General features: G+C 45.0%; 1 protein-coding gene and 1 pseudogene across 6 annotated transcripts; one reads left to right on the forward strand and one right to left on the reverse strand.

The window, feature by feature from the left end:
- The first annotated feature begins 926 nt into the window (after positions 1-926).
- LDHA (lactate dehydrogenase A) lies at positions 927-23,131 on the forward strand. 5 transcript variants are annotated; one of them, XM_080641934.1, is made up of 8 exons: positions 927-1,129; positions 14,221-14,370; positions 16,844-16,961; positions 17,718-17,891; positions 19,112-19,285; positions 20,009-20,126; positions 21,558-21,681; positions 22,451-23,131. In XM_080641934.1, exons 1-8 carry the CDS (start codon positions 1,085-1,087, stop codon positions 22,613-22,615), a joined length of 1,068 nt encoding a protein of 355 aa, XP_080498060.1. In that variant the 5' UTR covers positions 927-1,084; the 3' UTR covers positions 22,616-23,131. The 5 variants fall into 5 exon arrangements, with proteins under 5 accessions (XP_080498060.1, XP_080498058.1, XP_080498061.1 ...); XM_080641932.1 differs by lacking the exon at positions 927-1,129 and adding an exon at positions 8,751-8,875; XM_080641935.1 differs by lacking the exon at positions 927-1,129 and adding an exon at positions 11,956-12,161.
- LOC308257760 (glutathione S-transferase P-like) lies at positions 18,264-19,105 on the reverse strand (annotated as a pseudogene). Its single transcript has one exon. The product of its transcript is annotated as a glutathione S-transferase P-like (transcript).
- Positions 23,132-24,740: the final 1,609 nt, after the last annotated feature.

Below are 24,740 nucleotides of genomic sequence, written 5' to 3' on the forward strand. Positions count from 1 at the left end.
CCCTGAGGAGAACCCACAAGGAGTAGGTCTGTTCACCCTGTCACTCTGGAGTCTCTGACTCCACATTGATAAACACCCCCACCCTGGATGAGAGCCTTCCAGCTCCCCAGCTGCCCCAGGGATTATTTTATGGGGTCAGGGTGGCAAGGAACTGGGATTATTGCATAATCCACTGCAATCTATCTCCCGAACCACCACCACCCACCCCCTCCACCAGGGAGAGCAAAGTCTAAAGCCAACTAACACACTGGAGTTGTCAACTTTCACCGATTGCCCTGACAAAGGTTTAAAACGAATCCCGCAAGCCTGTCCCCACAATCAATTCCATGTGGGAGGGAGGGGACAGCCTCCAAAGGAAGGCCTTCCCAGCCTGCCCCATTTCAGGACCTGCCGCAAAGAACTCCTGCTGGGTCTGTAGTCTTCTGGGCAACCCATCTGGGCCGCATCCCTAGGCTCTCCCAAAGTTTCAGGGGTGACAGTGGAGTGTGATGGGCCTGCAGCCCTCCAGGAGTCTGCAAGGGAACCCTGCCAAGGATACTGGCTCTGGATCATTGCCCAAGGCAGGAAATTGTGGCCCTGGTTACCATGGAGATGCTGGCAGAGCCTGTGCCTATCTGTGGTTGACAGCCTCCCTTAGGAAAGGAGGAGAACTTCGGTTGCTTGAGAACTAGCTGAGCCTGGGGGATAGTCTGTGACATCATGAGCCAGCCCCTGAAGGGGCTGGAGAGGAGAGTGAGGCTGGGACCTCTGGGAGAAATTCCACTGAAGTGGCTTCCTGCCAATCCTGCAGCTTTAAGGGCTGGGGCTAGCCTCTGGCAGAGTAAGGCCTCGCTTCCAAGCTGCCAACCCCAGCAAGGGCTGTTAGAAGAGGTTCTGACACAGTGGAAAAAAACCAGGAGTCAGAGCCGGAAGTGAAAGCCACGCCCACAGGAAAGAGCCCAGGCTAGTGGAGAAGGTGTCTAGTGCAGAGGAGAAAGCACTAGACTAGTTGGGAGGTTCCAGTCCCTGAGTCACCAACTCTGAATCACTGAGGTAGTCAAGAGCACTCTTCTTCTTGGAGCCCGAGTTCCCGGCTGTGAGACTAATGTTCGCCCTGTGGACTGAGTCGCTGAGAGCCCAATCCCTCCTGGTGTGTTAGCAGGTGTGAGGGGCAGGTGGTCTCCCTCTGATTCAGCGGGTAAAGGAGGGCCAAGGCTGTGAGGGCGTCTCCTGGGCATTCATCCCTTCTGTGGCTAAAACTGGAGGATGAGCTAAGTTAAAATATCCTTTGAGAGGGCCTGACGCTGCAAGTGTGCTTGTGCAAAGGGCAGAGCTTGGCCCTAATACACATGGCTGTGCAAGGCTAGCAGAGTGCCAGGGAGAGGGAGGCTGACCGGATAGGACCCTGGAGCAGCCCAGGGGGCAGGTGAGCTGCCTGGACCTTCCTGCAGCCCTGGGCGAGGGGCTCAGGAATATCCAACACATTTGCCCTTTGATATCCAGGGAACAAAGGCCGCGCTGTTTCGAAGCTGTGAAGCACCTTTGGAAAGACTGAGAGGCAGAGTAGTGTAGGGGAAGGAAACTGATCTGGGGACTCAAAATCCACCAGGCTGCTTTCCAGCTGTGCGGCCTGAAGCAATTACATTTTTCGAGGTTTGGTAGTCTCACCAGTAAAATGAGATAAAAATTCCTGCTCTGCTTTCCTCTCCTAGTTGAGGTGGAAATGCCATGAATGAATAGAGATGTGCTCACTTCGGCAGCACATATGCTAAAATTGGAATGATGCAGAGATTAGCATGGCCCCTGTGCAAGGATGACACACAAATTCCTGAAGTGTTTCATATTTTTTTAAATAAATCTTTATTCAGATTATTACAATTGTTTCTCCTTTTTCCCCCCATAGCTCCCCTCCACCCGGTTCCCACCCCACCTTCTCCCCTTACCTCCCCCACACTGTCCTCATCCATAGGTGTATGATTTTTGTCCAGTCTCTTCCTGAACCCCCCCATACCCCTTTCCCCCTGAGAATTATCAGTCCACTCCCTTTCTATGCCCCTGATTCTATTATATTCACCAGATTATTCTGTTCCTCAGGTTTTTAATTCACTTGATTTTTAGGTTCACTTGTTGATAGATATGTATTTGTTGTTCATAATTTTTCTCTTTACTTTTTTCTTCTTCCTCTTCTTTAAGAATACCTTTCAGCATTTCTTATAATACTGGTTTGGTGGTGATGAACTCCTTTAGCTTTTCCTTATCTGTGAAGCTCTTAATCTGCCCTTCAATTCTGAATGATAGCTTTGCTGGGTAGAGGAATCTTGGTTGTAGGTTCTTGCTATTCATCACTTTGAAAATTTCTTGCCACTCCCTTCTGGCCTGCATAGTTTCTGTTGAGAAATCAGCTGACAATCGTATGGGTGCTCCCTTGTAGGTAACTAACTGTTTTTCTCTTGCTGCTTTTAATATTCTCTCTTTGTCTTTTGCTCTTGGCATTTTTTTTTCTAAAATATATTTCTTTATTGATTTCAGAGAGGAAGGGAGAGGGATAGAGAGATAGAAACATCAGGGAGAAACCAAGATGGCGGCATAGGTAAACACCTAAACTGCTGCCTCGCACAACAATTTCAAAACTACAACTAAAAGACAGAACGGACACCATCCAGAACCACAGGAAAGCAGGCTGAGTGAAAATTCTACAACTAGAAGGAAGGAGAAAAGCTCACAGAGAATTGGAGGTACGGCAAAGGGGCTTTGTGCGCGCAGAGAGGAAGGGCGGCTGAGAGCCTGGCTGACTTCCTCTGGCGGAAGGGGAAGGAAGCCTCCGACCGCACTGAACCCCAGTTCTGACTGCACTGAACCCCATTTCCGGGCGAGCCCCTGAGGACCCACGCTCTTGTGGGGGGAGTCTGGACTCTCGGGCGGAGACTCGGGAGCCGGGGAAGGCGGAGGACTGAAAGTGCACACGCGCGCGAGCGCTGGTGCGCACAAAGGCTGCGGGGGTTGCCACAGGCTTTCCCTAGTGGAGGGGAGTCAGAGGATTCTGACTGCACTGAGCCCCAGTTCTGACTGCAGTGAACCCCGGTTCCAGGCGAGCCCCTGGGGACCCACGCTCTTGTGGGGGGAGTCTGGACTCTCAGGCGGAGACTCGAGCTGGGGAAGGCGGAGGACTGAAAGCGCACGTGCGCGCAGGGGCAGGGCTGACAGGAAGCCAAGACTGAGGCTCCACCCCATCCAAGCTGAGCACAGAGGCTATTGCAATTTGGCAAGTCTAATCCTATAGGGCTGCCTCCAGCACCGGGCTTCTCCCAGCATAGACACAGCTGATCCTTACAGCCAACTGACCCGGAGGTCAATTCTTCCCAGTGATACCAACAACAATAAAGACTTAATTACAACAAGGCTGTACACACAGTCCACAAAGGGGTGCACCAAGAGTGTCCACCTCAGGTTAACTGGGGAAGCAGACCCACTGGGCCATATTGGAAACCTAGCACAAATATCTACCTTACCAACTCAGGGAATCAGTGAAAATGCGGGGTCAAAGAATCAGATCACAAACGAAAGAAATGGAGGAAAACAAACGACTGGATATAGAATTCAAAACCACCGTTATAAGACTTTTTAAGAATATCCTAGAAAAGGCCGATAAATATAACCAGACCCTCGAAGATATGAAAAAGGACCAACTAGAAATTAAACATACACTGACTGAAATAAAAAATATTATACAGAGACCCAGAAACAGAATAGAGGAACACAAGAATCAAGTCAAAGAATTGAAATACAAAGAAGCAAAAAACACTCAACCGAAAAAGCAAAAAGCAAAAAAAAAAATCCAAAAAGTTGAAGATAATGTAAGAAGACTCTGGGACAACTTCAAGCGTACCAACATCAGAATTATGGGGGTGCCAGAAGAAGAGAGAGAGCAAGATACTGAAAACCTATTTGAAGAAATAATGACCGAAAACTTCCCCCACCTGGTGAAAGAAATAGACTTACAAGTCCAGGAAGCCCACAGAACCCCAAACAAAAGGAATCCAAAGAGGACCACACCAAGACACATCATAATTAAAATGCCAAGAGCAAAAGACAAAGAGAGAATATTAAAAGCAGCAAGAGAAAAACAGTTAATTACCTACAAGGGAGCACCCATACGACTGTCAGCTGATTTCTCAACAGAAACTATGCAGGCCAGACGGGAGTGGCAAGAAATTTTCAATGTGATGAATAGCAAGAACCTACAACCAAGATTCCTCTACCCAGCAAAGCTATCATTCAGAATTGAAGGGCAGATAAAGAGCTTCACAGATAAGAAAGAGCTGAAGGAGTTCATCACCACCAAACCAGTATTATATGAAATGCTGAAAGGTATTCTTAAAGAAGAGGAAGAAGAAAAAAGTAAAGAGAAAAATTATGAACAACAAATACATATCTATCAACAAGCAAACCTAAAAATCAAGTGAATTAAAAACCTGAGGAACAGAATAATCTGGTGAATATAATAGAATCAGGGGCATAGAAAGGGAGTGGACTGGTAATTCTCAGGGGGAAAGGGGTATGGGGGTTCATGAAGAGAATGGACAAAAATCATACACCTATGGATGAGGACAGTGGGGGGGAGGTAAGGGCAGAAGGTGGGGTGGGAAAGGGGTGGAGGGGAGCTATGGGGGGAAAAAGGAGAAATAATTGTAATAATCTGAATAAAGATTTATTTAAAAAAAAAGAGAGAGATAGAAACATCAATGATGAGAGAGAATCATTGATTGGCCGCCTCCTGCACACCCCCTACTGGGGATCGAGCCCACAACCTGGGCATGTGCCCTTGGCCAGAATCGAACCTGGGACCCCTCAGTCCGCAGGCCGATGCTCTATCCACTGAGCCAAACTGGCCAGGGCTTGGCATTTTAATTATGATGTGTCTTGGTGTGGTCCTCTTTGGATTCCTTTTGTTTGGGGTTCTGTGTGCTTCCTGGACTTGTAAGTCTATTTCTTTCACCAGGTTGGGGAAGTTTTCAGTCATTATTTCTTCAAATAGGTTTTCAGTATCTTGCTCTCTCTCTCTTCTTCTGGCACCCCCATAATTCTGATGCTGGTATGCTTGAAGTTGTCCCAGAGGCTTCTTACACTGTCTTCAACTTTTGGGATTTTTTTTTTGCTTTTTGCTTTTTCGGTTGAGTGTTTTTTGCTTCTTTGTATTTCAATTCTTTGACTGATTCTTGTGTTCCTCTAGTCTGTTGTTGGGTCTCTGTATAATATTTTTTATTTCAGTCAGTGTATGTTTAATTTCTAGTTGGTCCTTTTTCATATCTTCGAGGGTCTCGTTATATTTATCGGCCTTTTCTAGGATATTCTTGAAAAGCCTTATAACCGTGGTTTTGAATTCTATATCCAGTCGTTTGTTTTCCTCCATTTCTTTCGTTTGTGATCTGTTTCTTTGTCGCCACATTTTCACTACTTCTCTGAGTTGGTAGCTTTGTGTGCTAGGTTTCCTATACAGCCTAGTGTGTCGGACTCCCCAGTTAACCTGAGGTGGACACTCTTGGTGCACCCCTTTGTGGACTGTGTGTACAGCCTTGTTGTAGTTAAGTCTTGATTGTTGTTGGTATCACTGGGAGGAATTGACCTCCAGGCCAGTTGGCTGTGAGGATCAGCTGTGTCTACGCTCGGAGAAGTTTGGTGCTGGAGACAGCCTTATAGGATTAGCCTTGCCAAATTGCAAAAGCCTCTGTGCTCAGCTTGGATGGGGTGGAGTCTCAGGGCGGAGCAGACAGTCTTGGCTTCCCATCAGCCTTGCCCTTGCACGCACGTGCCACCAGACCTCTGCCTTCCCCAGCTCCCGAGTCTCCGCCCGAGAGTCCAGATTCCCCCCACAAGAGCGTGGGTCCCCAGGGGCTCGCCTGGAACTGGGGTTCAGTGCAGTCAGGAGCTTCCGACTCCCTTCTGCTAGGGAAAGCCTGTGGCAGCCTCCGCAGTTTTTGTGCACATTGGCACACGCGCCTCCAGACCCCTGCCCGCCAGGGCTCTCCCGCGGCTCCCCCGGGTCTCCGAGTCTCCAGGTGCCTTTCTCTCTGACAGTCCAGACTCCCCCTGTATGAGCTTGGGTCCATGGGGTTTCGCCTGGAACTGGGGTTCAGTGCAGTTGGAACTGGGGTTCAGTGCAGTCGGGGGTTTCCTTCCCCCTCCCACCAGAGAAAGTCAGCCAGGCTCTCAGCCGCCCTTCCTCTCTGCGCGCACAAAGACCCTTTGCCGTACCTCCAATTCTCTGTGAGCTTTTCTCTTTCCTTCTAGTTGTAGAATTTCCACTCAGCCAGCTTTCCTGTGGTTCTGGATGGTGTCCGTTCTGTCTTTTAGTTGTAGTTTTGAAATTGTTGTGTGAGGCAGCAGTTTAGGTGCTTACCTATGCCGCCATCTTGGTTTCCTCTGTGTTCCATATATTTTTTTTAATTTATTTTATTGATATTTTACAGAGAGGAAGGGAGAGGGATAGAGAGCTAGAAACATCGATGAGAGAAAAACATCGATCAGCTGCCTCCTGCACACCTCCCACTGGGGATGTGCCCGCAACCAAGGTACATGCCCTTGACCAGAATTGAACCCGGGACCCTTCAGTCCACAGGCCTACGCTCTATCCACTGAGCCAAACTGGTTTCGGCTATGTTCCATATTTTTTAAAGGGGTCAAATATATAATGACGAAAGATTTGACTTTGGCCCTGGCTGGTGTGGCTCAGTTGGTTGGGCACTGTCTAGTGCACTAAAAGTTTGATGGTTTGGCTCTAGCTGGTTTGGCTCAGTGGATAGAGCGTCGGCCTGCGGACTGAAGGGTCCCAGGTTCGATTCCAGTCAAGGGCATGTACCTTGGTTGTGGGCACATCCCCAGTAGGGGGTGTGCAGGAGGCAGCTGATTGATTTTTCTCTCTCATTGATGTTTCTAACTTTCTATCCCTCTCCCTTCCTGTCTGTAAAAATCAATAAAATATATATATATTTTAAAAAGTTTTATGGTTTGATTCCTTGTCAGGGCACATGCCAGGTTTGCAGACTCAATCCCTGGTGGTTGGGGGGGCATGCAAGAGGTAGCCAATCAATGCTTTACTCTCACATCGATGCTTCTCTCTCCCACTCTCTTCCTCTCTAAAAATCAATGCAAAAATATATTTTTAAAAAATATTTGACTACCCTAGCTGGTTTGGCTCAGTGGATAGAGGGTCAGCTTGCTGACTGAAGGGTCCCAGGTTTGATTCCAGTCAAGGGCATATGCCCAGGTTTCAGGCTCGATCTCCAGTAAGGGGCGTGCAGGAGGCAGCCAATCAATGACTCTCATCATTGATGTTCTATCTCTTTCTGAAATCAATAAAAAATACATTAAAAATAAAATAAAATAAGATTTGACTTTGCGTAGTGGGCAAATAATGTATCATAGAATTATAGACTTGAAACCTATATAATTTTATTAACCAATAAAACTTTTTAAAGTTTCTGAGGTAGATTCTGTTATTAACAAATGTTACCCCAATTTTAAAAAAAGAATAATTATAAAAGCCACCCTAAGCTACGCACAAATGAAGGACTCACGGAGCTTTACCTAGCTGAGAGAGGAGCCTTCTTCTTGTCTGAACTGGCCCCACCACAGCCTGAGATCCCACCTCTTAACAGAATCCCAGGCTCCCCTTCTGGTACCCTAGAAAAATGAGGTGGGGGTACCTTTTTACTCCTGCTTTGTGAGGAGTGATTCTGTACCGCAGTTTAAACAAAAACCCAGGGCCCCTCTGCCAAATTTCTGTGAGGGTGCTCTGCTGTCAGCAGCTGCACAGCTCAGACTCCCGTTCCTCTCCCCACCCAGCCCCAGGAAATGGCAGTCTCCTCTGCTGTATTCCCACTTGTAATTGCTTTGATCTTCTTCGAATTTTATAGGTAATTACTTTTCTTTTTCTTTCTTTCTTTCTTTCTTTTTTTTAGCTAGGACTTGGAATGTAATTCCCCATTTGGTAAGGTTTAAAGGTTTAAAACTATCTACACAGGAGTCAGAGAGATGGGTTCTGTTATCAGTAATCTGCTTTCAAAGCCCTGTGAGACTGTTTTTATACACAAATTCAACATCCAGCACTGCCTTGGGAATTTTGGATCCAGTTTGGAACTAATATAGGGGACAAGAGAATGGTAGGCATGGATTTCCAGGGGTGGGGCTGGTTCCCTCCTTGACTGCCTCTACCCCAGAAGCAGCCCTAATCATTTCCCAAACGTTGTGGGATGGGAAGGGGGGAAGGGAGAGAGAGAGAGAGAGAGAGAGAGACTCATGTGAGTCACATTGATTGGTTGCCTCCTGTACGCATCCTGACCGACCTACCGGGGCCAGGAATCGACCCTGCAATCGAGGTGCGTGCCCTGCCCTTGACCGGGAATTGAACCCAAGACCAATTAGTCTGAGGGCTGGTGCTCTAACCACTGAGAAACCCAGCCAGGATGAATATAGAGTTTCTGAGGTGGATTCTGTTAGGGGGTCACGTGAGGAATGAACTCGGGGTAATGAGAGTCCAAGACAAAAAGGGAAATAGAGGCAGCATCTAGTACCTGAAGATAAGCTCAGCCTAGAGGAGGGGAGGAGATGGGGGGGCGTGGGGTGGGGGGGCAGGTGGGAAAGGCACCAGAAGAACTTGAGGAGTGGGGCGGAGTCTTTGGCTTCCACTCGCATCATGTGAGAGATGGATAAAGTTGGGGGGATGACAGCACCTCCTCTAGTACCCAGGGGAGGTGCCTGCTGTCTTGTCAGAGAGAGAAACCTTTGCTTTGGCACGTACACACCAGGCCCTGCTGGTCAGGGAAGGAAACAGATGAGGCCATCTGCATCCTGGGCCCTGCAACTCAGGAAAGCCATCAGCTTTGCAACCATGAGAAAGGTGAAAAAGTCAGGCTGTCAGTGAGTGTTCAGAGGGGCTGCGGGGCTGGTGGGATGTGTCAGAGAAATGTGTGTTCTATGCCCATGTGGTTGAAGCTGTATATGCTCTGAGCTTCTTATCAATTTCTTATCCTGGCATTTAAAGCTAAAGATGCACCTGACACATCTTAAATTTCCTGCCTCCCTGCATTTACTCATGCTGTGTGCTCTGCTTCCTCAACACCGGATCTTCATTAACCTTTGTCTGAGCTCAGATGCTACCTTTTCCAAGAAGCCTTCTCCGGTATCTCCAGCCAAGGACCCCTCTCTCCTCTGAATGCTAGAGCCATTTTTCTATTTCTGCTATGACAGTGTTACATTTCATCTTGCATTTTAACTATTGAGGGGATGCTGTTTGTCTCCCCCCACTAAATGGTAAGTCTTTGAAGGCTTATTAATTTATCTCATTCATTTTTTTAATCCCACCACCTAACACAGTACCATTTACATAACGGGCACGTAATTCAAAATACATTTATTAAACAAATAAGTGTATACGCTGCGGATATGGAGACAAATGAGAGCGTTTCTGTCAATTAGGAGCTGTCAGTGAGGAAGAGATGCACAGCTATAAGAATCAATTTAATATCAAGCCCAAGGAACAGTATTTGGCCTATGGAGATGTGGGGTTTGGGTGGGCAGAGATGGTGGCAAGGGGGAGAACATTCGGGTTGAAGGAACAGCCTAGGTGGATGTACCTGGCACATTTGGGCAATGTGGTAAGTAGCCTTGGGACTGGCATATAGGAAGCATGAAGGCAAATAGGAGATAAGGCAAGAGAGGGCATGGAAGGCCTTGCATGCCTTTCCAAGGAATTTGGATTTTATTCTGGAATAAAATGGAATGAGGAATCATTGAATGCTCTCAAGGAGTGTGACAAATATTTAGTGAATGGAGGACTGAATCAGCACTGTGTTTTGGGTGGACAGTATTATTTGTCCAGGTCCATTTTAGAAAAATCTTGTATTGGGTGCTGAGCAGCACCCATTCTCTGAGGCCAAGGATACCCTGATCAAACCACTTTTGTGAGATTTTCTCTTTTAAAGAGGACACCCCCGAAGAGCACTTAGGTTGAGAAGTCTGTTTTGCCCTATGAAACAAACAGTGTTTCCTAACCCATCCAATGGGTCCCTCCCTCTGCTTTGGCTTTACTACAGAAATTCTTTCCTTTGGATTACATTAGTCAGGGCTCTTCAGAGAAACAGCGTGTGTGTGTGTGTGTGTGTGTGTGTGTGTGTGTGTGTAATGAGATTTAATGTAAAGAATTGGCTCATGGGACGATTATGGCGGATCTGTCGTTATCTGTAAGCTGGAGACTCAGAAAAGAAGGTGGTATAAATTCCCACCTGGTGATGGGAAAAGATCAATCTCTCAGTTCAAGCAGACTGGCAGAGATGCCCACTGATACCCACTGTCTCTCAATGAAAACAACTTTCTGAACATGGGACTGGCTTGAACCTCCCTACATAATTTCTTCACCTTTGTGGAGTGGGGGAGTGACAACATATAGAGAAAAAAATCATACACTTTGGAGTGAAGTCAGTCCCAGGTTAAGTACCTGCTGAAATCCTTATTAGTTCTATGACCTTGGCAAAGTCATTAATCTCTCTTAGCCTCACTTTCCTTATCTGAAAAAAAAATGGAGATAATTATGACTGTTACAAAGAATTAAAGTGAAGATGAGCATGGGGATTGCCTACCTTGCCGCCTGACACATAGGAGGTGCTCATTAAATGGTATTTATTTTATTCATATTAGCAGAGTTAGAGGCTATTTATTGTTTTGCATAAGAAAAGGGAAGTTGTGCTTGGAGTGAGCTATTGTTAAGTGTTTTAATTTAGGGGACAGCAAACTCCTTGCCCAGATTATCTTCAGAGGTCATCCCAGAGCCCTTCTGGTGAGGGTTCTTACCTGTCTCCTTAGCCTAATACCCGCTCTCTGCGCTCTGGCCTCCTCTTCCCAGCAGCTGTGGTCATCTTTGGTAGGCAGGCGGGTAGGGGCCCAGCCCTAACTAGATGAGGACATTGTTTCAAACACTGGGGAACCACAGACACTGTTGCAATCTGCCCTACCCTGAGGAACCCTGGAAAACCTGTGGCTGGCCCTCAGACCTGCCAGCTGTGTGTTTCTGTGAGCGCCTAGGTTTCTGGGCCTTAGAGTGATGGGAAAACTGTTAGAAGATGGCAGAGAGATGCCTTGCTTTTCTAGAGATGAGGTTAGAATTTTCCCTTCACAACCAAGAAACTCACAATTTATGGATTGTTCTTAGAGCTGGGTGCTTAGGTGATGCCCCAGGTGCAGGGAGGAAATAGACTCATTTATGGCCTTGGACTCACTGTCAGGTAGGAGAGCAGAGCCACACACCTCTACTCCAGAGGGTTTGAGGGATGCACAGACCAGTGAGGTAGAAGCAGATAGGAGGGAGGTACCGAAGCTGTGGGTGTAGGGGGTGGGGAAGTTAGGGGGAGTACCAGGAGATTGGTAGTTTAAAGAAGCGATGGAAGAGGAAGGCAGGCCAGGCAAAAGAACCAGCCTGAGCAAAGGCTTGGAATGCAAGTAAAAATAACATGTTTAAAAACAAAAAACGTTGACAGTGCTTGGGTGCGGTTGGAATGCTAGGTGCTGGGTGGGTTAGGCCAGTAGGGAGAGCAGACCATAGAGGCTGAGTCCTCACTGTGAGTTGTGGGGCTTAGAAGGTTTAGCAGCAGGGGAAAAAGCAGGTCAACTTTTGGAGATCATTCGACTTAGGTGAGAAAGACAGACTGACCCCGTGCTAGGCATTTTCTTTCAACAAATAGTTGTCGAGTGACTATTTCGTGCCAGATGTCCTGGGCACTGGGAAACCAAGATTCAAATCAAGCCTTCTCTGAGGGTAAACTCCACATTTTACGGAGGAGGAAATTGAGGGTAGAACTGACTCCAGCTGGTGGCTCCGGCTGGGGTCTTTCTGACCGGAGGGCCGAGCGGCTATGGGCGGCCAGCGCACGTGGGTCTGCTTGTGCGTCTTCTGGCTGCGCGCGCCGCCAGGGCCTCTCCACAGCCGGGCCCGGCTGGGAGCCCGCCCCCAGCCCGACCCACACGTGGGTTCCCGCACGTCCGCCCTGCTCCCCGCTCCCCGCCCCCCTGACGTCAGCCCCACCCTTCCATTTAAGGCCCCTCCCGAGCTAGGCTCAAAGTACCGGAGCCGCAGCCGCCAAGTCCGGATCGTACATCGTGCGCCACCGACGCCCGCCCCCCGTGCACTCCCGGTACGGTAGGGCCCGGCGCGCTCTGCGCCCGATGGGGCGGGCAAGCGAGCTGGCCCGGGCCTCTGTGGCCTGGCGCTACCTGCTAAGCAGTCCCTACTCCCTGGGGATGTAGGCGCTGCTTTCCAGAAGCATAGTGAGGAGACCTGGGCGGTGGCCCCCGCCCGGCGTGGGCGCGGATCCCGGCGCACTCAGCTTTTGCTCTAAGTGGGCACTGTGGCATCCGGCCTGGCTGGGGAACCCAGGAGGTGGCCGCACCTAACCTGGGGTGGAAAGTCCAGGTGGATGCAGGACAAGGGCGGGTCTGAAGGGTGGGGTGAACCTCTGGGCTGGAACTCGGCAAACGGCGCAGGACTCGAGGTCCGGTTCCGGACCCCATGGAGCCAAAAAAGCCTCAGCAGCCTGGGTGGGTTCCTGGAAGCCGGAAAGCCGCTGAGCAGCTCCTTCCCGAGTCGGATTTTAACCCTGGGACTCTGGAGCAGTGGGCTCCCTGGGAGTGGCCGCTGCCTGTAGATTACAGAGCGCTCTTTGCGCCAATCACATTTATTAAGCAGCGACTGAGGTAGCTATGCTTAGCACTGTGCATCAGCTCTCCCGCGTTTCACACGGTCTATTGAGAGGAGAATCATCCGGAACCGTTCCTTCTGGCAAATGGGGAAACCTAAAGCTGGGAGAGGGTTGGGGCATCTCTAAGGTCACAGTAGGTGGCAGAGTTGGGGAGTAGACCCTCTTTCTGCAGAGCTTCCTCTCCCACACGTGTCCCCACATTGAAGGAAGCGCTGGAGCCCAGAGCTTAGGTTTTGGTGAAGGCAGGAAGGTCTCTGGAGGAAGAACTGCTCCCTTCCCCCTGCTAGGCTGCAGGAACCTTACAAGGCTGTCCAGAAATAGCAGTGATTTGTAAGGAGAGACCCGATTCCAGCCTGGCGACCCCGGGCTGCTTGCCTGTAAGCCCTCTTGGATATTTGCCCTTTGGAACGCTGTCAAAACTAGATCCAGTGAATGCAGCGCCGGGTTAGGTTAACAGAACCTAATGTGTGTTCCCTCCCAAGCTCTGGAAATCGAGGGTTCTACCAAGTATTAACACTAGGACTCTAGGCCTCAGGCCTCTGAAGCTATTTCCGCACTTCCTGTACTGACAAAAAATTTCCTTGTACCGGGCCTCACTCCTTTGCAACAAGGATCACTGCAGAAGCCACACCGGGCACCTCCCTCCAGGGCTGGTTAGCAGCCCCTGGTATTGCGATTTAGAGTCTGGCTCTGGCCGTGCGCCAGGCCCAGGAGGCTGCCAGCCGGGCTTCACGTGGTTCACGTCTGCTTCGGAGCTCTAAGTCTAAAGTCTGACTCTGAGCTTGCGCCCTCTGACCCTAAGGGCGGGATAGTTTCTAAGCTTTTCCGCTGACGGGCGGGGCCGGTGCCCACCTCTCTACAGCCCTCGGCCTCTGGACCACTCCCAGTCCATTCCCAGCTCTCTGAAATTTGCAAGCGCTCCAGGTGCGCGGGCGGGTGGGGGAGGGGAGAGCTGCTAATCTTCCGGGTCTGGTTGTTTCTACCCCAGGGCGCCTGGGGACCCAGCAGTCAGTCTGATCTGCCCTTGGGGGCGGGGGGAGATGAGTGAGCGCGCATGAGCAGAGCTCTCTGCCCGCCTCGCTGCCGCGGGGTTGGGTAGTGAGGCAGTTAAGCAGTTAATGGTACTCTTTGCACGTACCTCTGGAGTAGACGGCTCTTAGTGATCTTGTTTGAGGAAAGGCCGGCCCAGCTTGGAATTAATAGAGCAAGATGGGTGAACACTCAGGAGGCTATACTTACACTCAGACGTCAATATTATTTTTACATGCGAAGGTGAGGTTTTTCCACACCAAGTTCCTAGCCAAACCAGACCAGACCCTGGCATTAGGCCTTTCATCTCCCCTTTGGCTATCTTTGGGTTTTTCCTCTTCCCCCTTTTTAGTCATTCCTTGTGATTTCTAGTGGCAAGTACCCCAAAAGGAAGTGAAATAAGCTTTTTTCCGAACGTCTTTTGGTTAATAAGTGTGCAATGACAGTTCATGTTCCCCCCCCATAGGTTCCTTTTGGTTCTAAGTCCAAAATGGCAACACTCAAGGATCAGCTGATTGTGAATCTTCTTAAGGAAGAACAGAGCCCCCAGAATAAGATTACAGTCGTTGGGGTTGGTGCTGTTGGCATGGCTTGTGCCATCAGTATCTTAATGAAGGTAAGTGAGAGTCCCATCACTCTGGAAGGCAAGGATAACTTGACCCCACCCATTCCTCCACTCCCTAATAATTGCATGATCACATTGTATATGTAAATATTGAGGTTCATGCACTCATTCAAAGAACTTTATGTGAAAAAAACTTTTGAAATATGCTATGCCAAAAGGATATCAGAACAAAAAAATATCAAGGTTATTAGGCTGGCAACACAGTTTCTTAAATTCACTCTGCTGTATAAACATGCATGAATTGCCTACAAATGAAAGAATCCCTTTAAACAAGCTAAAATTATTTTAAAGTAATTTTTGAAGTGAAATGATATATACTATGGTAAAATGAAAGTCACACTGAATGTGGGAAATTTATTTTTATTTTTTTGTCAGTAAAGAGGATGGATGTTTTTATTTTTATACTATTTTAATTTTATTAAAAAATTTTTTTAATTTTTAATTTTATTTTTGACTGTGGCAAATCTTAAAGTCTTGCTCCCATGTAAGTCACCATTGGCCCTCTACTTGGATAGCAATTTTAGTATTATTTTTGGAAGCCAAAGTTTAATTAGAAGAAAAAAATGTGTGAATGAATAAAAAGCATTTTTTACTGTAGTCAAGCCTGGTTTATATAAAACCAAAATTGAGGCAACTTATAGTATTAAAATATTTTTATTTTTTTTAAGATATTTTATTGATTTTTTTTACAGAGAGGAAGGGAGAGTTAGAAACATCGATGAGAGAGAAACATTGATCAGCTGCCTCCTGCACACTCCCTACTGGGTATGTGCCGGCAGCCAAGGTACATGCCCTTGACCGGAATCGAACCTGGGACCCTTGAGTCTGCAGGCCGACGCTCTATCCACTGAGCCAAACCGGTTAGGACTAAAATATTTTTAAGTTCAGATTTGGAGTTCCTAATAAGAGCAGTGGGCACACAGTGCAATATACAGATCACGTATCATAGAAATGTACACTTGAGACCTTTATGATCTTATTAACCAACTAGAGGCCTGGTGCAAGTGGGGTCCTTCAGCCTGGCCTGCGGGATCAGGCTGAAACCAGCTCTCGGACATCCCCCAAGGGGTCCCGGATTGTGAGAGGGTGCAGGCCAGGCCAAGGGACCCCACCAGTGCATGATTGGGGCTGGGGAGGAATGCAGGAGTTTGGCCAGCCCAGGAGGGACCACGGGAGGGCTCCAGGGTGTGTTTGGCCCGTCTTGCTTAGTCCGGATTGGCTGGACCCCAGCAGCAAGCTAATTTACGGGTCGACTGTCTGCCCCCTGGTGGTCAGTGCACATCATAGTGAGCAGTTGAGCGGCCTTAGCATATCATTAGCATATTATGCTTTGATTGGTTGAATGGATGACCAGACACTTAGCATATTAGGGTTTTATTATATAGGATGTGACCCCAATGAATTTAATATAAATAAATGAAATTATGAATTCTGGGTTCTAAACAGAAAAGGATTGAAGGCAGAAATGAGCTATGCAGATGTTGCAGAGCAACATAGTTGCTCTATCTGTGTTCTTAGGAAAGGCCACAAAGTATTCCAACTCTTAATTCCTTCCACCACTGAATCAGAAATGGATGCCATCTGTTTTTCCTACACTACCTATGGTCTTTTTCAGTGATGCCCTCTAATTCAGATGTGGGTAAGAATAACTGCCAGACCACTCATTACACTGTAGATGATTTGGGGGTAGATCTGCAGCTCAGCTAGTACAACCTCTTTGGTTACGACAGTCATATCCTATTTGTATTAAAACTATTGTTGGTGCTCCTGGTCAGATGCACCTAAGGACTTTTATATGTTGAACTGAAAGGATATTTTTCACGAATAATTTAAAATGCACAAATCTATGTATGTAAAGTTGTTATAGCTCTTTAATATATGGAAACATAATTAGGGAATGATCCAGAATATCACTTTTTAATTCTAAGTCGTTTTTTTAAAAATATATATATTTTTATTGATTTCAGAGAGGAAGGGAGAGGGAGAGAAATAGAAACATCAATGATGAGAGAGAATCATTGATCTCCTGCCTCCTGCATGCCCCCCACTGGGGATTGAACCCACAACCTGGGCATGTGCCCTGGACCAGAAACGAACCCAGGACTCTTCAGTCTGCAGGCCAACTCTCTATCCACTGAGCCAAACCTGCTAGGGCTAATTCTAAGTCTTAATACTGGTCATTATCACCTATTTAATAAATAACCTAAAATCTATATGTGAAACTGAATTTGAAAGAGTAGCTCAATCAGTTTTACATAACTGAACATTATCCTAAACACTACCAATCCAGTGTTCTATTTTAACATGGGGGCCTGCTCCTATGCCAGAAATATGGAAATTTTGCAGGCCCATCTAAAAATTTGGAAGTAGCAAGTTTGATTTTCATTGTTGTTGAAAATGTTTTATTTTTGAGGTGGTACCTTTGGAAGCAATTTTGATTTAAGAAAAATTTTTGTCTTTTTAGGACTTGGCAGATGAACTTGCTCTTGTTGATGTCATGGAAGACAAATTAAAGGGAGAAATGATGGATCTCCAACATGGCAGCCTTTTCCTTAGAACACCAAAAATTGTCTCTGGCAAAGGTTAATTTCAACATATTTATATTGAAGTCCATACTAGACTTAATTGTTTATCAGGCTCAAAATCCTAGCTCTTCAAACACTTTTTTATACAGGATAAGAGAGCTTTTGAACAATTTTGCATCGGTACCTACTGATATTGAAGTTTCAATTTATTTACTTTCCATACTTTCTTTTGCACACTAACATAATAATAGTATCTGTTTTGACACTTGAAAATCATTGTCAACTTACCTGATAGGTATCTTCCTTCATTATCTTCATCCCTCACTTAACCATCCTGTGCCATAAGGATCTAGAAGCAAGATATACTTGACAAGTGTAAAGCTGCCTCTGCTTTTTTAAAAAGAAGCCTGTTCCTGGGCTGATTTGACCACAATTAAGTATTTAAGTAGAAGCAGGAGTGTGGAAGAGTATGAGCATTGAGCTCAGGTGGCCAAAAATTTGGCAATGTATCTCATTTGATATGAGAATCTATTAAGTTTTATTCCTTCCAGCTCCCCCCAGTTGTAGTTATATAAAGTCACAATGTGACTAAAACAAAAAGGGGGCATTGATGTACTCTTCATCCATGTTAGTGGCCACCGTGATAAAACTCCAAAATCTAAAGGAGAGAAGTCTGGGGGGCATTAAGGACTTTTTTCTGCCACATATACAAACCACTGTCCCCCCAAAAAAGTTGATAGAAAAATGTTTTGCCGGCTAGGTATTGGAGATCTCTTAAAGGCCTTAATCTAATTATTGTTTTCTGTTGTCTAGACTATAGTGTGACCGCAAACTCCAAGCTGGTTATTATCACAGCTGGGGCTCGTCAACAAGAGGGAGAAAGCCGCCTTAATTTGGTCCAGCGTAACGTGAACATCTTTAAATTCATCATTCCTAATGTTGTGAAATACAGTCCCAACTGCAAATTGCTTGTTGTTTCCAATCCAGGTGAGGTTTTTAATTGCATAACAATAGATGAGCTAGAATAAAACTGATAGTATATATTATATTCTGTATACACATATTTATTTGTCATCTTTCACTTTCTTCCTGGGAGTGGATTTTTCTTTTTGTAAAATAGTTAAATTTAAAGCATGAAAGGGGATAGGATACAATGCCTCTGAATGTAATTGGAACTTTAAAATTAGTTATTTGTGCAAGAAACCTTGGATAAGGTATAAGTTTATGGCTAATGTGATATTCTCTTGATGCACAGCTTATTTTGATTAAATTACATTTCTTGAATACTTAATGTTTTGCTATATTATACATATTATAGAGGTTTACAAATATTAACAAAAACATTGACCACGATCATAGTCAAGATCCATACAGAGCCATATGTCTTTTTCTCTCTCTTGAAAGTTTAACTGGTCCTTGGGAAAGGGAGGTAGGCAACCCCTGCCACCTGCTGAGGGTGGCACAAGCCCTCCCTGTTTCCCATGGTGTTGATGGGAGGTTCACGTGCTGGGGAAAGACCAGGAAGACCTTGAGCTTAGGCCAGGCACTTAGGCAAGCCAGGTAGGCCAAGAGCAGGGGGAAGGAGTCCAGGCAGTGGGTGGCTAGGGCCTGGTGATTCAGCAGCAAGTCCAGCAGGTTGTAGTCTGCGAAGGAGATCATCATGTTACCCATGGTTCTGGACAGCGAGGACTTCAGGTGCCCAGACAGTTCCTCCACATAGTCCTCCTTGCCTGCCTATTAGTTGGTATAGATGAAGGTGATGTATTTGCAGCAGAGGTTCTCCATGCTGTCATTCACCATGCCTACCAGGGCCGCCTCTTGAAGGTCCTTCCCATGTAGCCCAAGGGGAGCAGCTTAGGTGGTACAGGATAGCACTGGACTGGTACAGGGTGAGGTCTCCGCCCTGGAACTTGGGGAACTGCCTGTACATACAGGAGGTCTTGAGGGAGCCCTGCAGCCAGGTCTCCTTAGTCACCACCTCTTTCTTCCAGCTCTGGCCCTGGTCAGCCAGCAGCATGTGATGGCCTCACAGCACCCTCAAACAGGGAAGTAGACCATGGTGTAGGGCAGCATGGTGAAGGTGTAGACAAAGGCGGTGGCTACACCAGCAGCAGCAAAGTTCAGGCAGGCCTCCGCCATATATCTTCAGTAGCTAATCATTATTTAATCATTCACCTGGTGTCTTTGCCTAAATGTTTTCTTCACAGTGGATATCTTGACCTATGTGGCTTGGAAGTTAAGCGGCTTTCCCAAAAACCGTGTTATTGGAAGTGGTTGCAATCTGGATTCAGCCCGGTTCCGATACCTGATGGGGGAGAGGCTGGGAGTTCACCCATTAAGCTGTCATGGGTGGGTCCTTGGGGAGCATGGAGACTCTAGTGGTAAGCATGCCTTATTTCCTCTTTCTGTTTTCAAAAAGATTGTGTAAAAAATTGACAGTTTAATTAAATTGGAGCCTAAATCAGATATCCATTCATCAAGGTAGAATCATTTTCAGAAATCGATTCTTTGTGTAATTTAATGTTAAGAATTGTTAAGATTTTAGCCATCTTACATGACATTTATCTGGCATGCAGGATGGGGAATGAAATTTATTGTATTTCTTAACCATGGACATGTTACATAAGACCTCAATCACTTAATATCATAGCTGTTTATAATAGACCTGCATTGTTTGGCCCTGAAAAGGTTAGTCAAGTCAAATGGAGAGTATGAAAAAATCCTATTATCTCAGTAGAAGTGTTATAATTTTTGCAGATTCTCAGTTCCTTATGCCAACATAATTTTCCTTATAATCTTATACTATCTTTATATTCCAATATATGTCTATTAAGCATCCCAGTAGGTTAGGAAAATAGGTTAGAATATTGTAAAAATTCTTACTTTTATAATAAAATATAAACAAATGGAAATCTAAAAGTAAGGGTATTGCAGTCTTTTTTTTTTTTTTTTTTTCATTTCTTTTTATTTTAGGTATTGTAGTCTTGAGTATCTACTAAAAGGGGTAATACTCCCCAGATAAAAGAGAATTAGAAAAACGGGTCAGAATTACTAGTTGCTGACTGATGCATGGAAATAAGTGAATTTTGTACTGTTTCTTTTAGTGCCTGTATGGAGTGGAGTGAATGTTGCTGGTGTCTCCCTAAAGAATCTGCACCCTGATTTAGGCACTGATGCAGATAAGGAACAGTGGAAACAAGTTCACAAGCAGGTGGTTGACAGGTAATATGTCTCATAATTTGGCAGCATGGGAAATTAAACTTTATTGTTTGTATTTAAAATATTAAAAGTTTAGTAGTATATGCATTTGAGTATATTTTGTTAGAGAGAAAACTTGTTTTCTAAAACCTTGTTAAAGATCATACTATAAAAAGAGGTAAAGATATTAAAAATTATAGACATTTATTAATGCTACAGTTTATCTTTTGCCATAATTCCCAACTTATAATATGATAAATCTTTCTGCTTATTATATTGTAAATTATTAAGTTAGATTAAGTCTAGTCTGCTGGTGCTTGGAAATGAGTGAATTCTCTGCTTCTCTCACTCATCCCTCCACCCCCCAGCTCCCTTACACTCTTGAGATAATCCTAAGTAAGCATGTTTATGTATTCTTGGATTTATTTTAAATCCAATGTTATATCTTAAAGACTCATTTACTTTGTTACAAGGTACTATAGTTATTTGTTTTGATAGTTATGTAATATTTCAATGTATGAGTATACCATAGTTTATTCATTCTTCTGTTGGAGAGAATTGGGCTTGTTGTCAGGTTTTTGCTATTGCTGGCAATACTATTGTGAACATCCCTATACATAATATCCTTGTATACATGGAAAGGTCTACTCTTTTTTTTTTATATTTTTATTGATTTCAGATAGGAAGAAAGAGGAAGAGAGAGATAGAAACATCAATGATGAGAGGGGGAATCATTGATTGGCTGCCTCCTGCATGCCTCCTACTGGAGACTGAGCCCGCAACCTGGGACCCTTCAGTCTGCAGTCTAACGTTCTATCCACTGAGCCAAACTGGCTAGGGCACAAGGTCTACTCTTGTGTGTATAATGCAACTTTGTGGCATTATCCTATATAATAAAAGGGTAATATGCAAATTGACCCTAATGGCAGAATGACCAGTTGCTGTGATGTGCACTGACCACCAGGGGGTTGACGCTCAACGCAGGAGCTGCCCCCTGGTGGTCAGTGCATTCCCACAGGGGGAGCTCTGCTCAGCCACAAGCCAGGCCTGACTGCTGTGAGTGCAGTGGCGGTGGCAGGAGCCTCTCCCACCTCCTTGGCAGTGCTAAGGATGTCTGACTGCGGCTTAGGCCCACTCCCCGTGGGCTCCAGTGCTGCCATGGACATCTCCCAAAAGCTCCAGTGCTGCCAGAGGGATGTCTGACTGACAGCTTAGGCCCGATCCCCCGGGGAGTGGGCGTAAGCTGGCAGGTGGACATCCCCTGAGGGATCCCAGACTGCGAGAGGGCACAGGCCGGGCTGAAGGACCCCTCTGGGTCCATTAATCTCGTGCACCAGGCCTCTTATTCACTATAAAGCTTATGTTCAGTAAAAGCTTTGTGTATTGTTTTTGTTTGTTTGTTTGTTTCTCCTATCTTACGTTTTCTTGCCCTTCCCTGTGATTTATACCCTACAGTGCTTATGAGGTAATCAAACTGAAAGGCTATACATCCTGGGCCATTGGCCTATCTGTGGCAGATTTAGCAGAAAGTATGATGAAGAATCTTAGGCGGGTGCATCCAATTTCCACCATGATTAAGGTAGGTCTATGTAGTGATATGTTGTACTTGAATGTCATTAATTTACATTTTTAAAAAACGATTTCTTTTGAGAAAGCAATTAGATTAATGTACGTCCTCAGTCATTGATTTAAGAAATTAATGCACCTGCAACTTTCTTTTTCGGAAGAAACATGGGCAAGCATTAAGATGAATGTCCACTAGCACTAAGTTTAGCACATAGATAACTTGATAATTTGTTGACTTAAAATCTATTCAATTATGTTCAAATGGGTGGAAGACTAAAGAAACAGAATTTCTTCTTTTGGGAAAAATGGAAATCACACTCAAGTTACAGTTACCAAAAGTGTTATACAGTAAAAATTGGAAAGTAGTATGGATAATAGCAATAGTTTTAGATTTTCTTTTAGAATAGAATTTTTTAAAATTTTTTATTGATTTCAGAGAGAGAGATAGTGAAAGAGAAACATCTATTTGCTATTCCACTTATCTATGAACTCATTGCTTGCTTCTTGTATGTGCCCTGACTGGAGATTGAACCGGCAACCTTGGCATATCTGGACGATTCTCTAATCAACTGAGCTATCTGGCCAGAGTCTAGAATGGAAATCTTTTTGCAATTTTAATGACTTTATTTTACACTGTTCATTACATCCTAACTGAAAATTTGGAAAGGAATTTCTACTTACCCGTTTATATCAAATAAGCTTCATAATTGTAGAGAATGTAAGTCTTGGGAGACCCCAAAATGTATAGAAAAAAAACAAAATATTTTTCATTTTGTCTTCAGGGTCTCTATGGAATAAAAGACGACGTCTTCCTTAGTGTTCCTTGCATCTTGGGACAGAATGGAATCTCAGATGTTGTGAAGGTGACTCTGACACCTGAGGAAGAGGCCCGTTTGAAGAAGAGTGCAGATACACTGTGGGGGATCCAGAAAGAGCTGCAGTTTTAAAGGCTTCTGATGTCATACCACCTCACTGTCTAGGCTACAGCAGGATTTTAGTTGGAGATTGCATATTGCCCTTTTTATCTGATCTGTGACTAAGAACATCAGTTTCCTAAAGATAGAGATAAGTAATGGTTCATAAAACCCAGCATCTGCATCCTGATGCTGGATGGTCCTTGTGTAGTCCTAAACTGGTTAGTGTGAAATAGTTCCACCTCCTCAAAGGCACCGCGGCCAATGTTGCTCACATTACAGTTGCCCTTCAGACTAGATGTGTATTCACTGTGTGTTACATAACTTGTGGTTCCTTTTTCTCCAATCAATCACATCCTGGGATCCAATGTAAATCCAATATTGCATGTTTTGTGCATAACTGTTCTAAAGGATCTTATTCTGTGTACTGTATGTATCAGATTAGTGTACATTGCCATATAATGTAAAAAGAAAAGTCTACATATAAATAATACAGCCAACTATCCAAGTGTCATACCAACTAAAATGCCAAATAAACCTTGAACAGTGTCTACTCTGTTAATTTATTACCATATAAAATCATAAAGCTACTATTCATTACATTACTGGGAGCTACTACGTTATTCTTGGGCAGCTGCAATGATTTTTATTTATTGGTTGATTTTAGAGAGAAAGAAACATCTATTTGTTGTTCTAATTTATGCATTCGTTGGTTGATTTTTTTTTTTTTTAATATTTTATTGATTTTTCATAGAGAGGAAGGAAGAGTGATAGTCAGTCAGAAACATCGATGAGAGAGAAACATCGATCAGCTGCCTCTTGCACACCTCCTACTGGGGATGTGCCCGCAACCAAGTTACATGCCCTTGACCGGAATCGAACCTGGGACCTTTCAGTCCGCAGGCTGACGCTCTTCCACTGAGCCAAACCGGTTTTGGCCGTTGGTTGATTCTTGTATGTGCTCTGACTGGGCATTGAATCCACCCACAACCTTGGTATAATGGGATCGTGCTCTAACCAATTGAGCTGTAATGATTTTTTTTTTAAGGGATATTTACTATTGACCAGACTTTAGTTTAATCTGGATTAACAGATTAAGGCTGTGGCTAGATTGATTAGGTTCTTTTGGTACCATTTCCATTTTAGTCAGTTGTTTTAATATACTAAGCCCCAAGGTATTACATAAGATAACTTGATAGAATCTTTGTTTTCTGGAGGCCAGTAACATAATGGTACAGTAGTCCCCCCTTATCCATGAGTGATACATCCAAGACCCCCAGTGGGTGCTTGAAACCACAGACAATACCAAACGCTATGTATACCATTTTTTATCATATGAAATATGATAATGTTTAATTTGTAATTAGCAGTGCCCTGACCGGTTTGGCTCAGTGGATAGAACATTGGACTGTGGACTAAAGGGTCCAGTTTCGATTCCAGTCAAGGGATCTATGTACCTTGGTTGCGGGCACATCCCCAGTAAGGGGTGTTCAGGAGGCAGCTGATCGATGTTTCTAACTCTATCCCTCTCCCTTCCTCTCTGTAAAAAATCAATAAAATATATTAAAAATAAATAAATTAGGAGCAGTAAGGAATTAATAATAAAATAGAACAATTATAATCAAGACTAAAAAGTTATGAATGTGGCATAAGGTCAAATAAGAGTTACTTGAACATAAGCACTGCGATATAATAGTTGAGCTGATAACCAAGATGGCTATTAAATGACTAATGGGTGGCTAGTGTGTACCATGTGGATAATCTCCATAAAGTGATGATTCGTGGCTTAGGCAGGATGAAGTGGGATGGCACAAGATTTCCTCATGCTACTCAGGATGGTGTGTAATTTAAAACATGAATAATTTCTGGAATGTTCCAATTAATATTTTCAGACTGCATTTGACTATGGGTAACCATGGAAAACAAAACTGGATAAGTGGAGGGACTACTGTTTTTTTATTTTTATTTTTTATTGATTTCAGACAGGAAGGGAGAGGGAGAGAGAAACATCAATGATGAGAGAATCATTGATCAGCTGCTTCCTGCATGCCCCCTATTGTGGGTTGAGCCCATAACCCAGGCATGTGCCCTAACTAGTAGTCAAACCATGATCTGGTTCAAAGGTTGCCATTCAACCACTGAACCACTCTGGCTGGGC

The sequence above is a fragment of the Plecotus auritus genome, assembly GCF_963455305.1.
Source record: "Plecotus auritus genome assembly, chromosome: 9".
In the NCBI taxonomy this organism is placed as follows: domain Eukaryota; kingdom Metazoa; phylum Chordata; class Mammalia; order Chiroptera; family Vespertilionidae; genus Plecotus; species Plecotus auritus.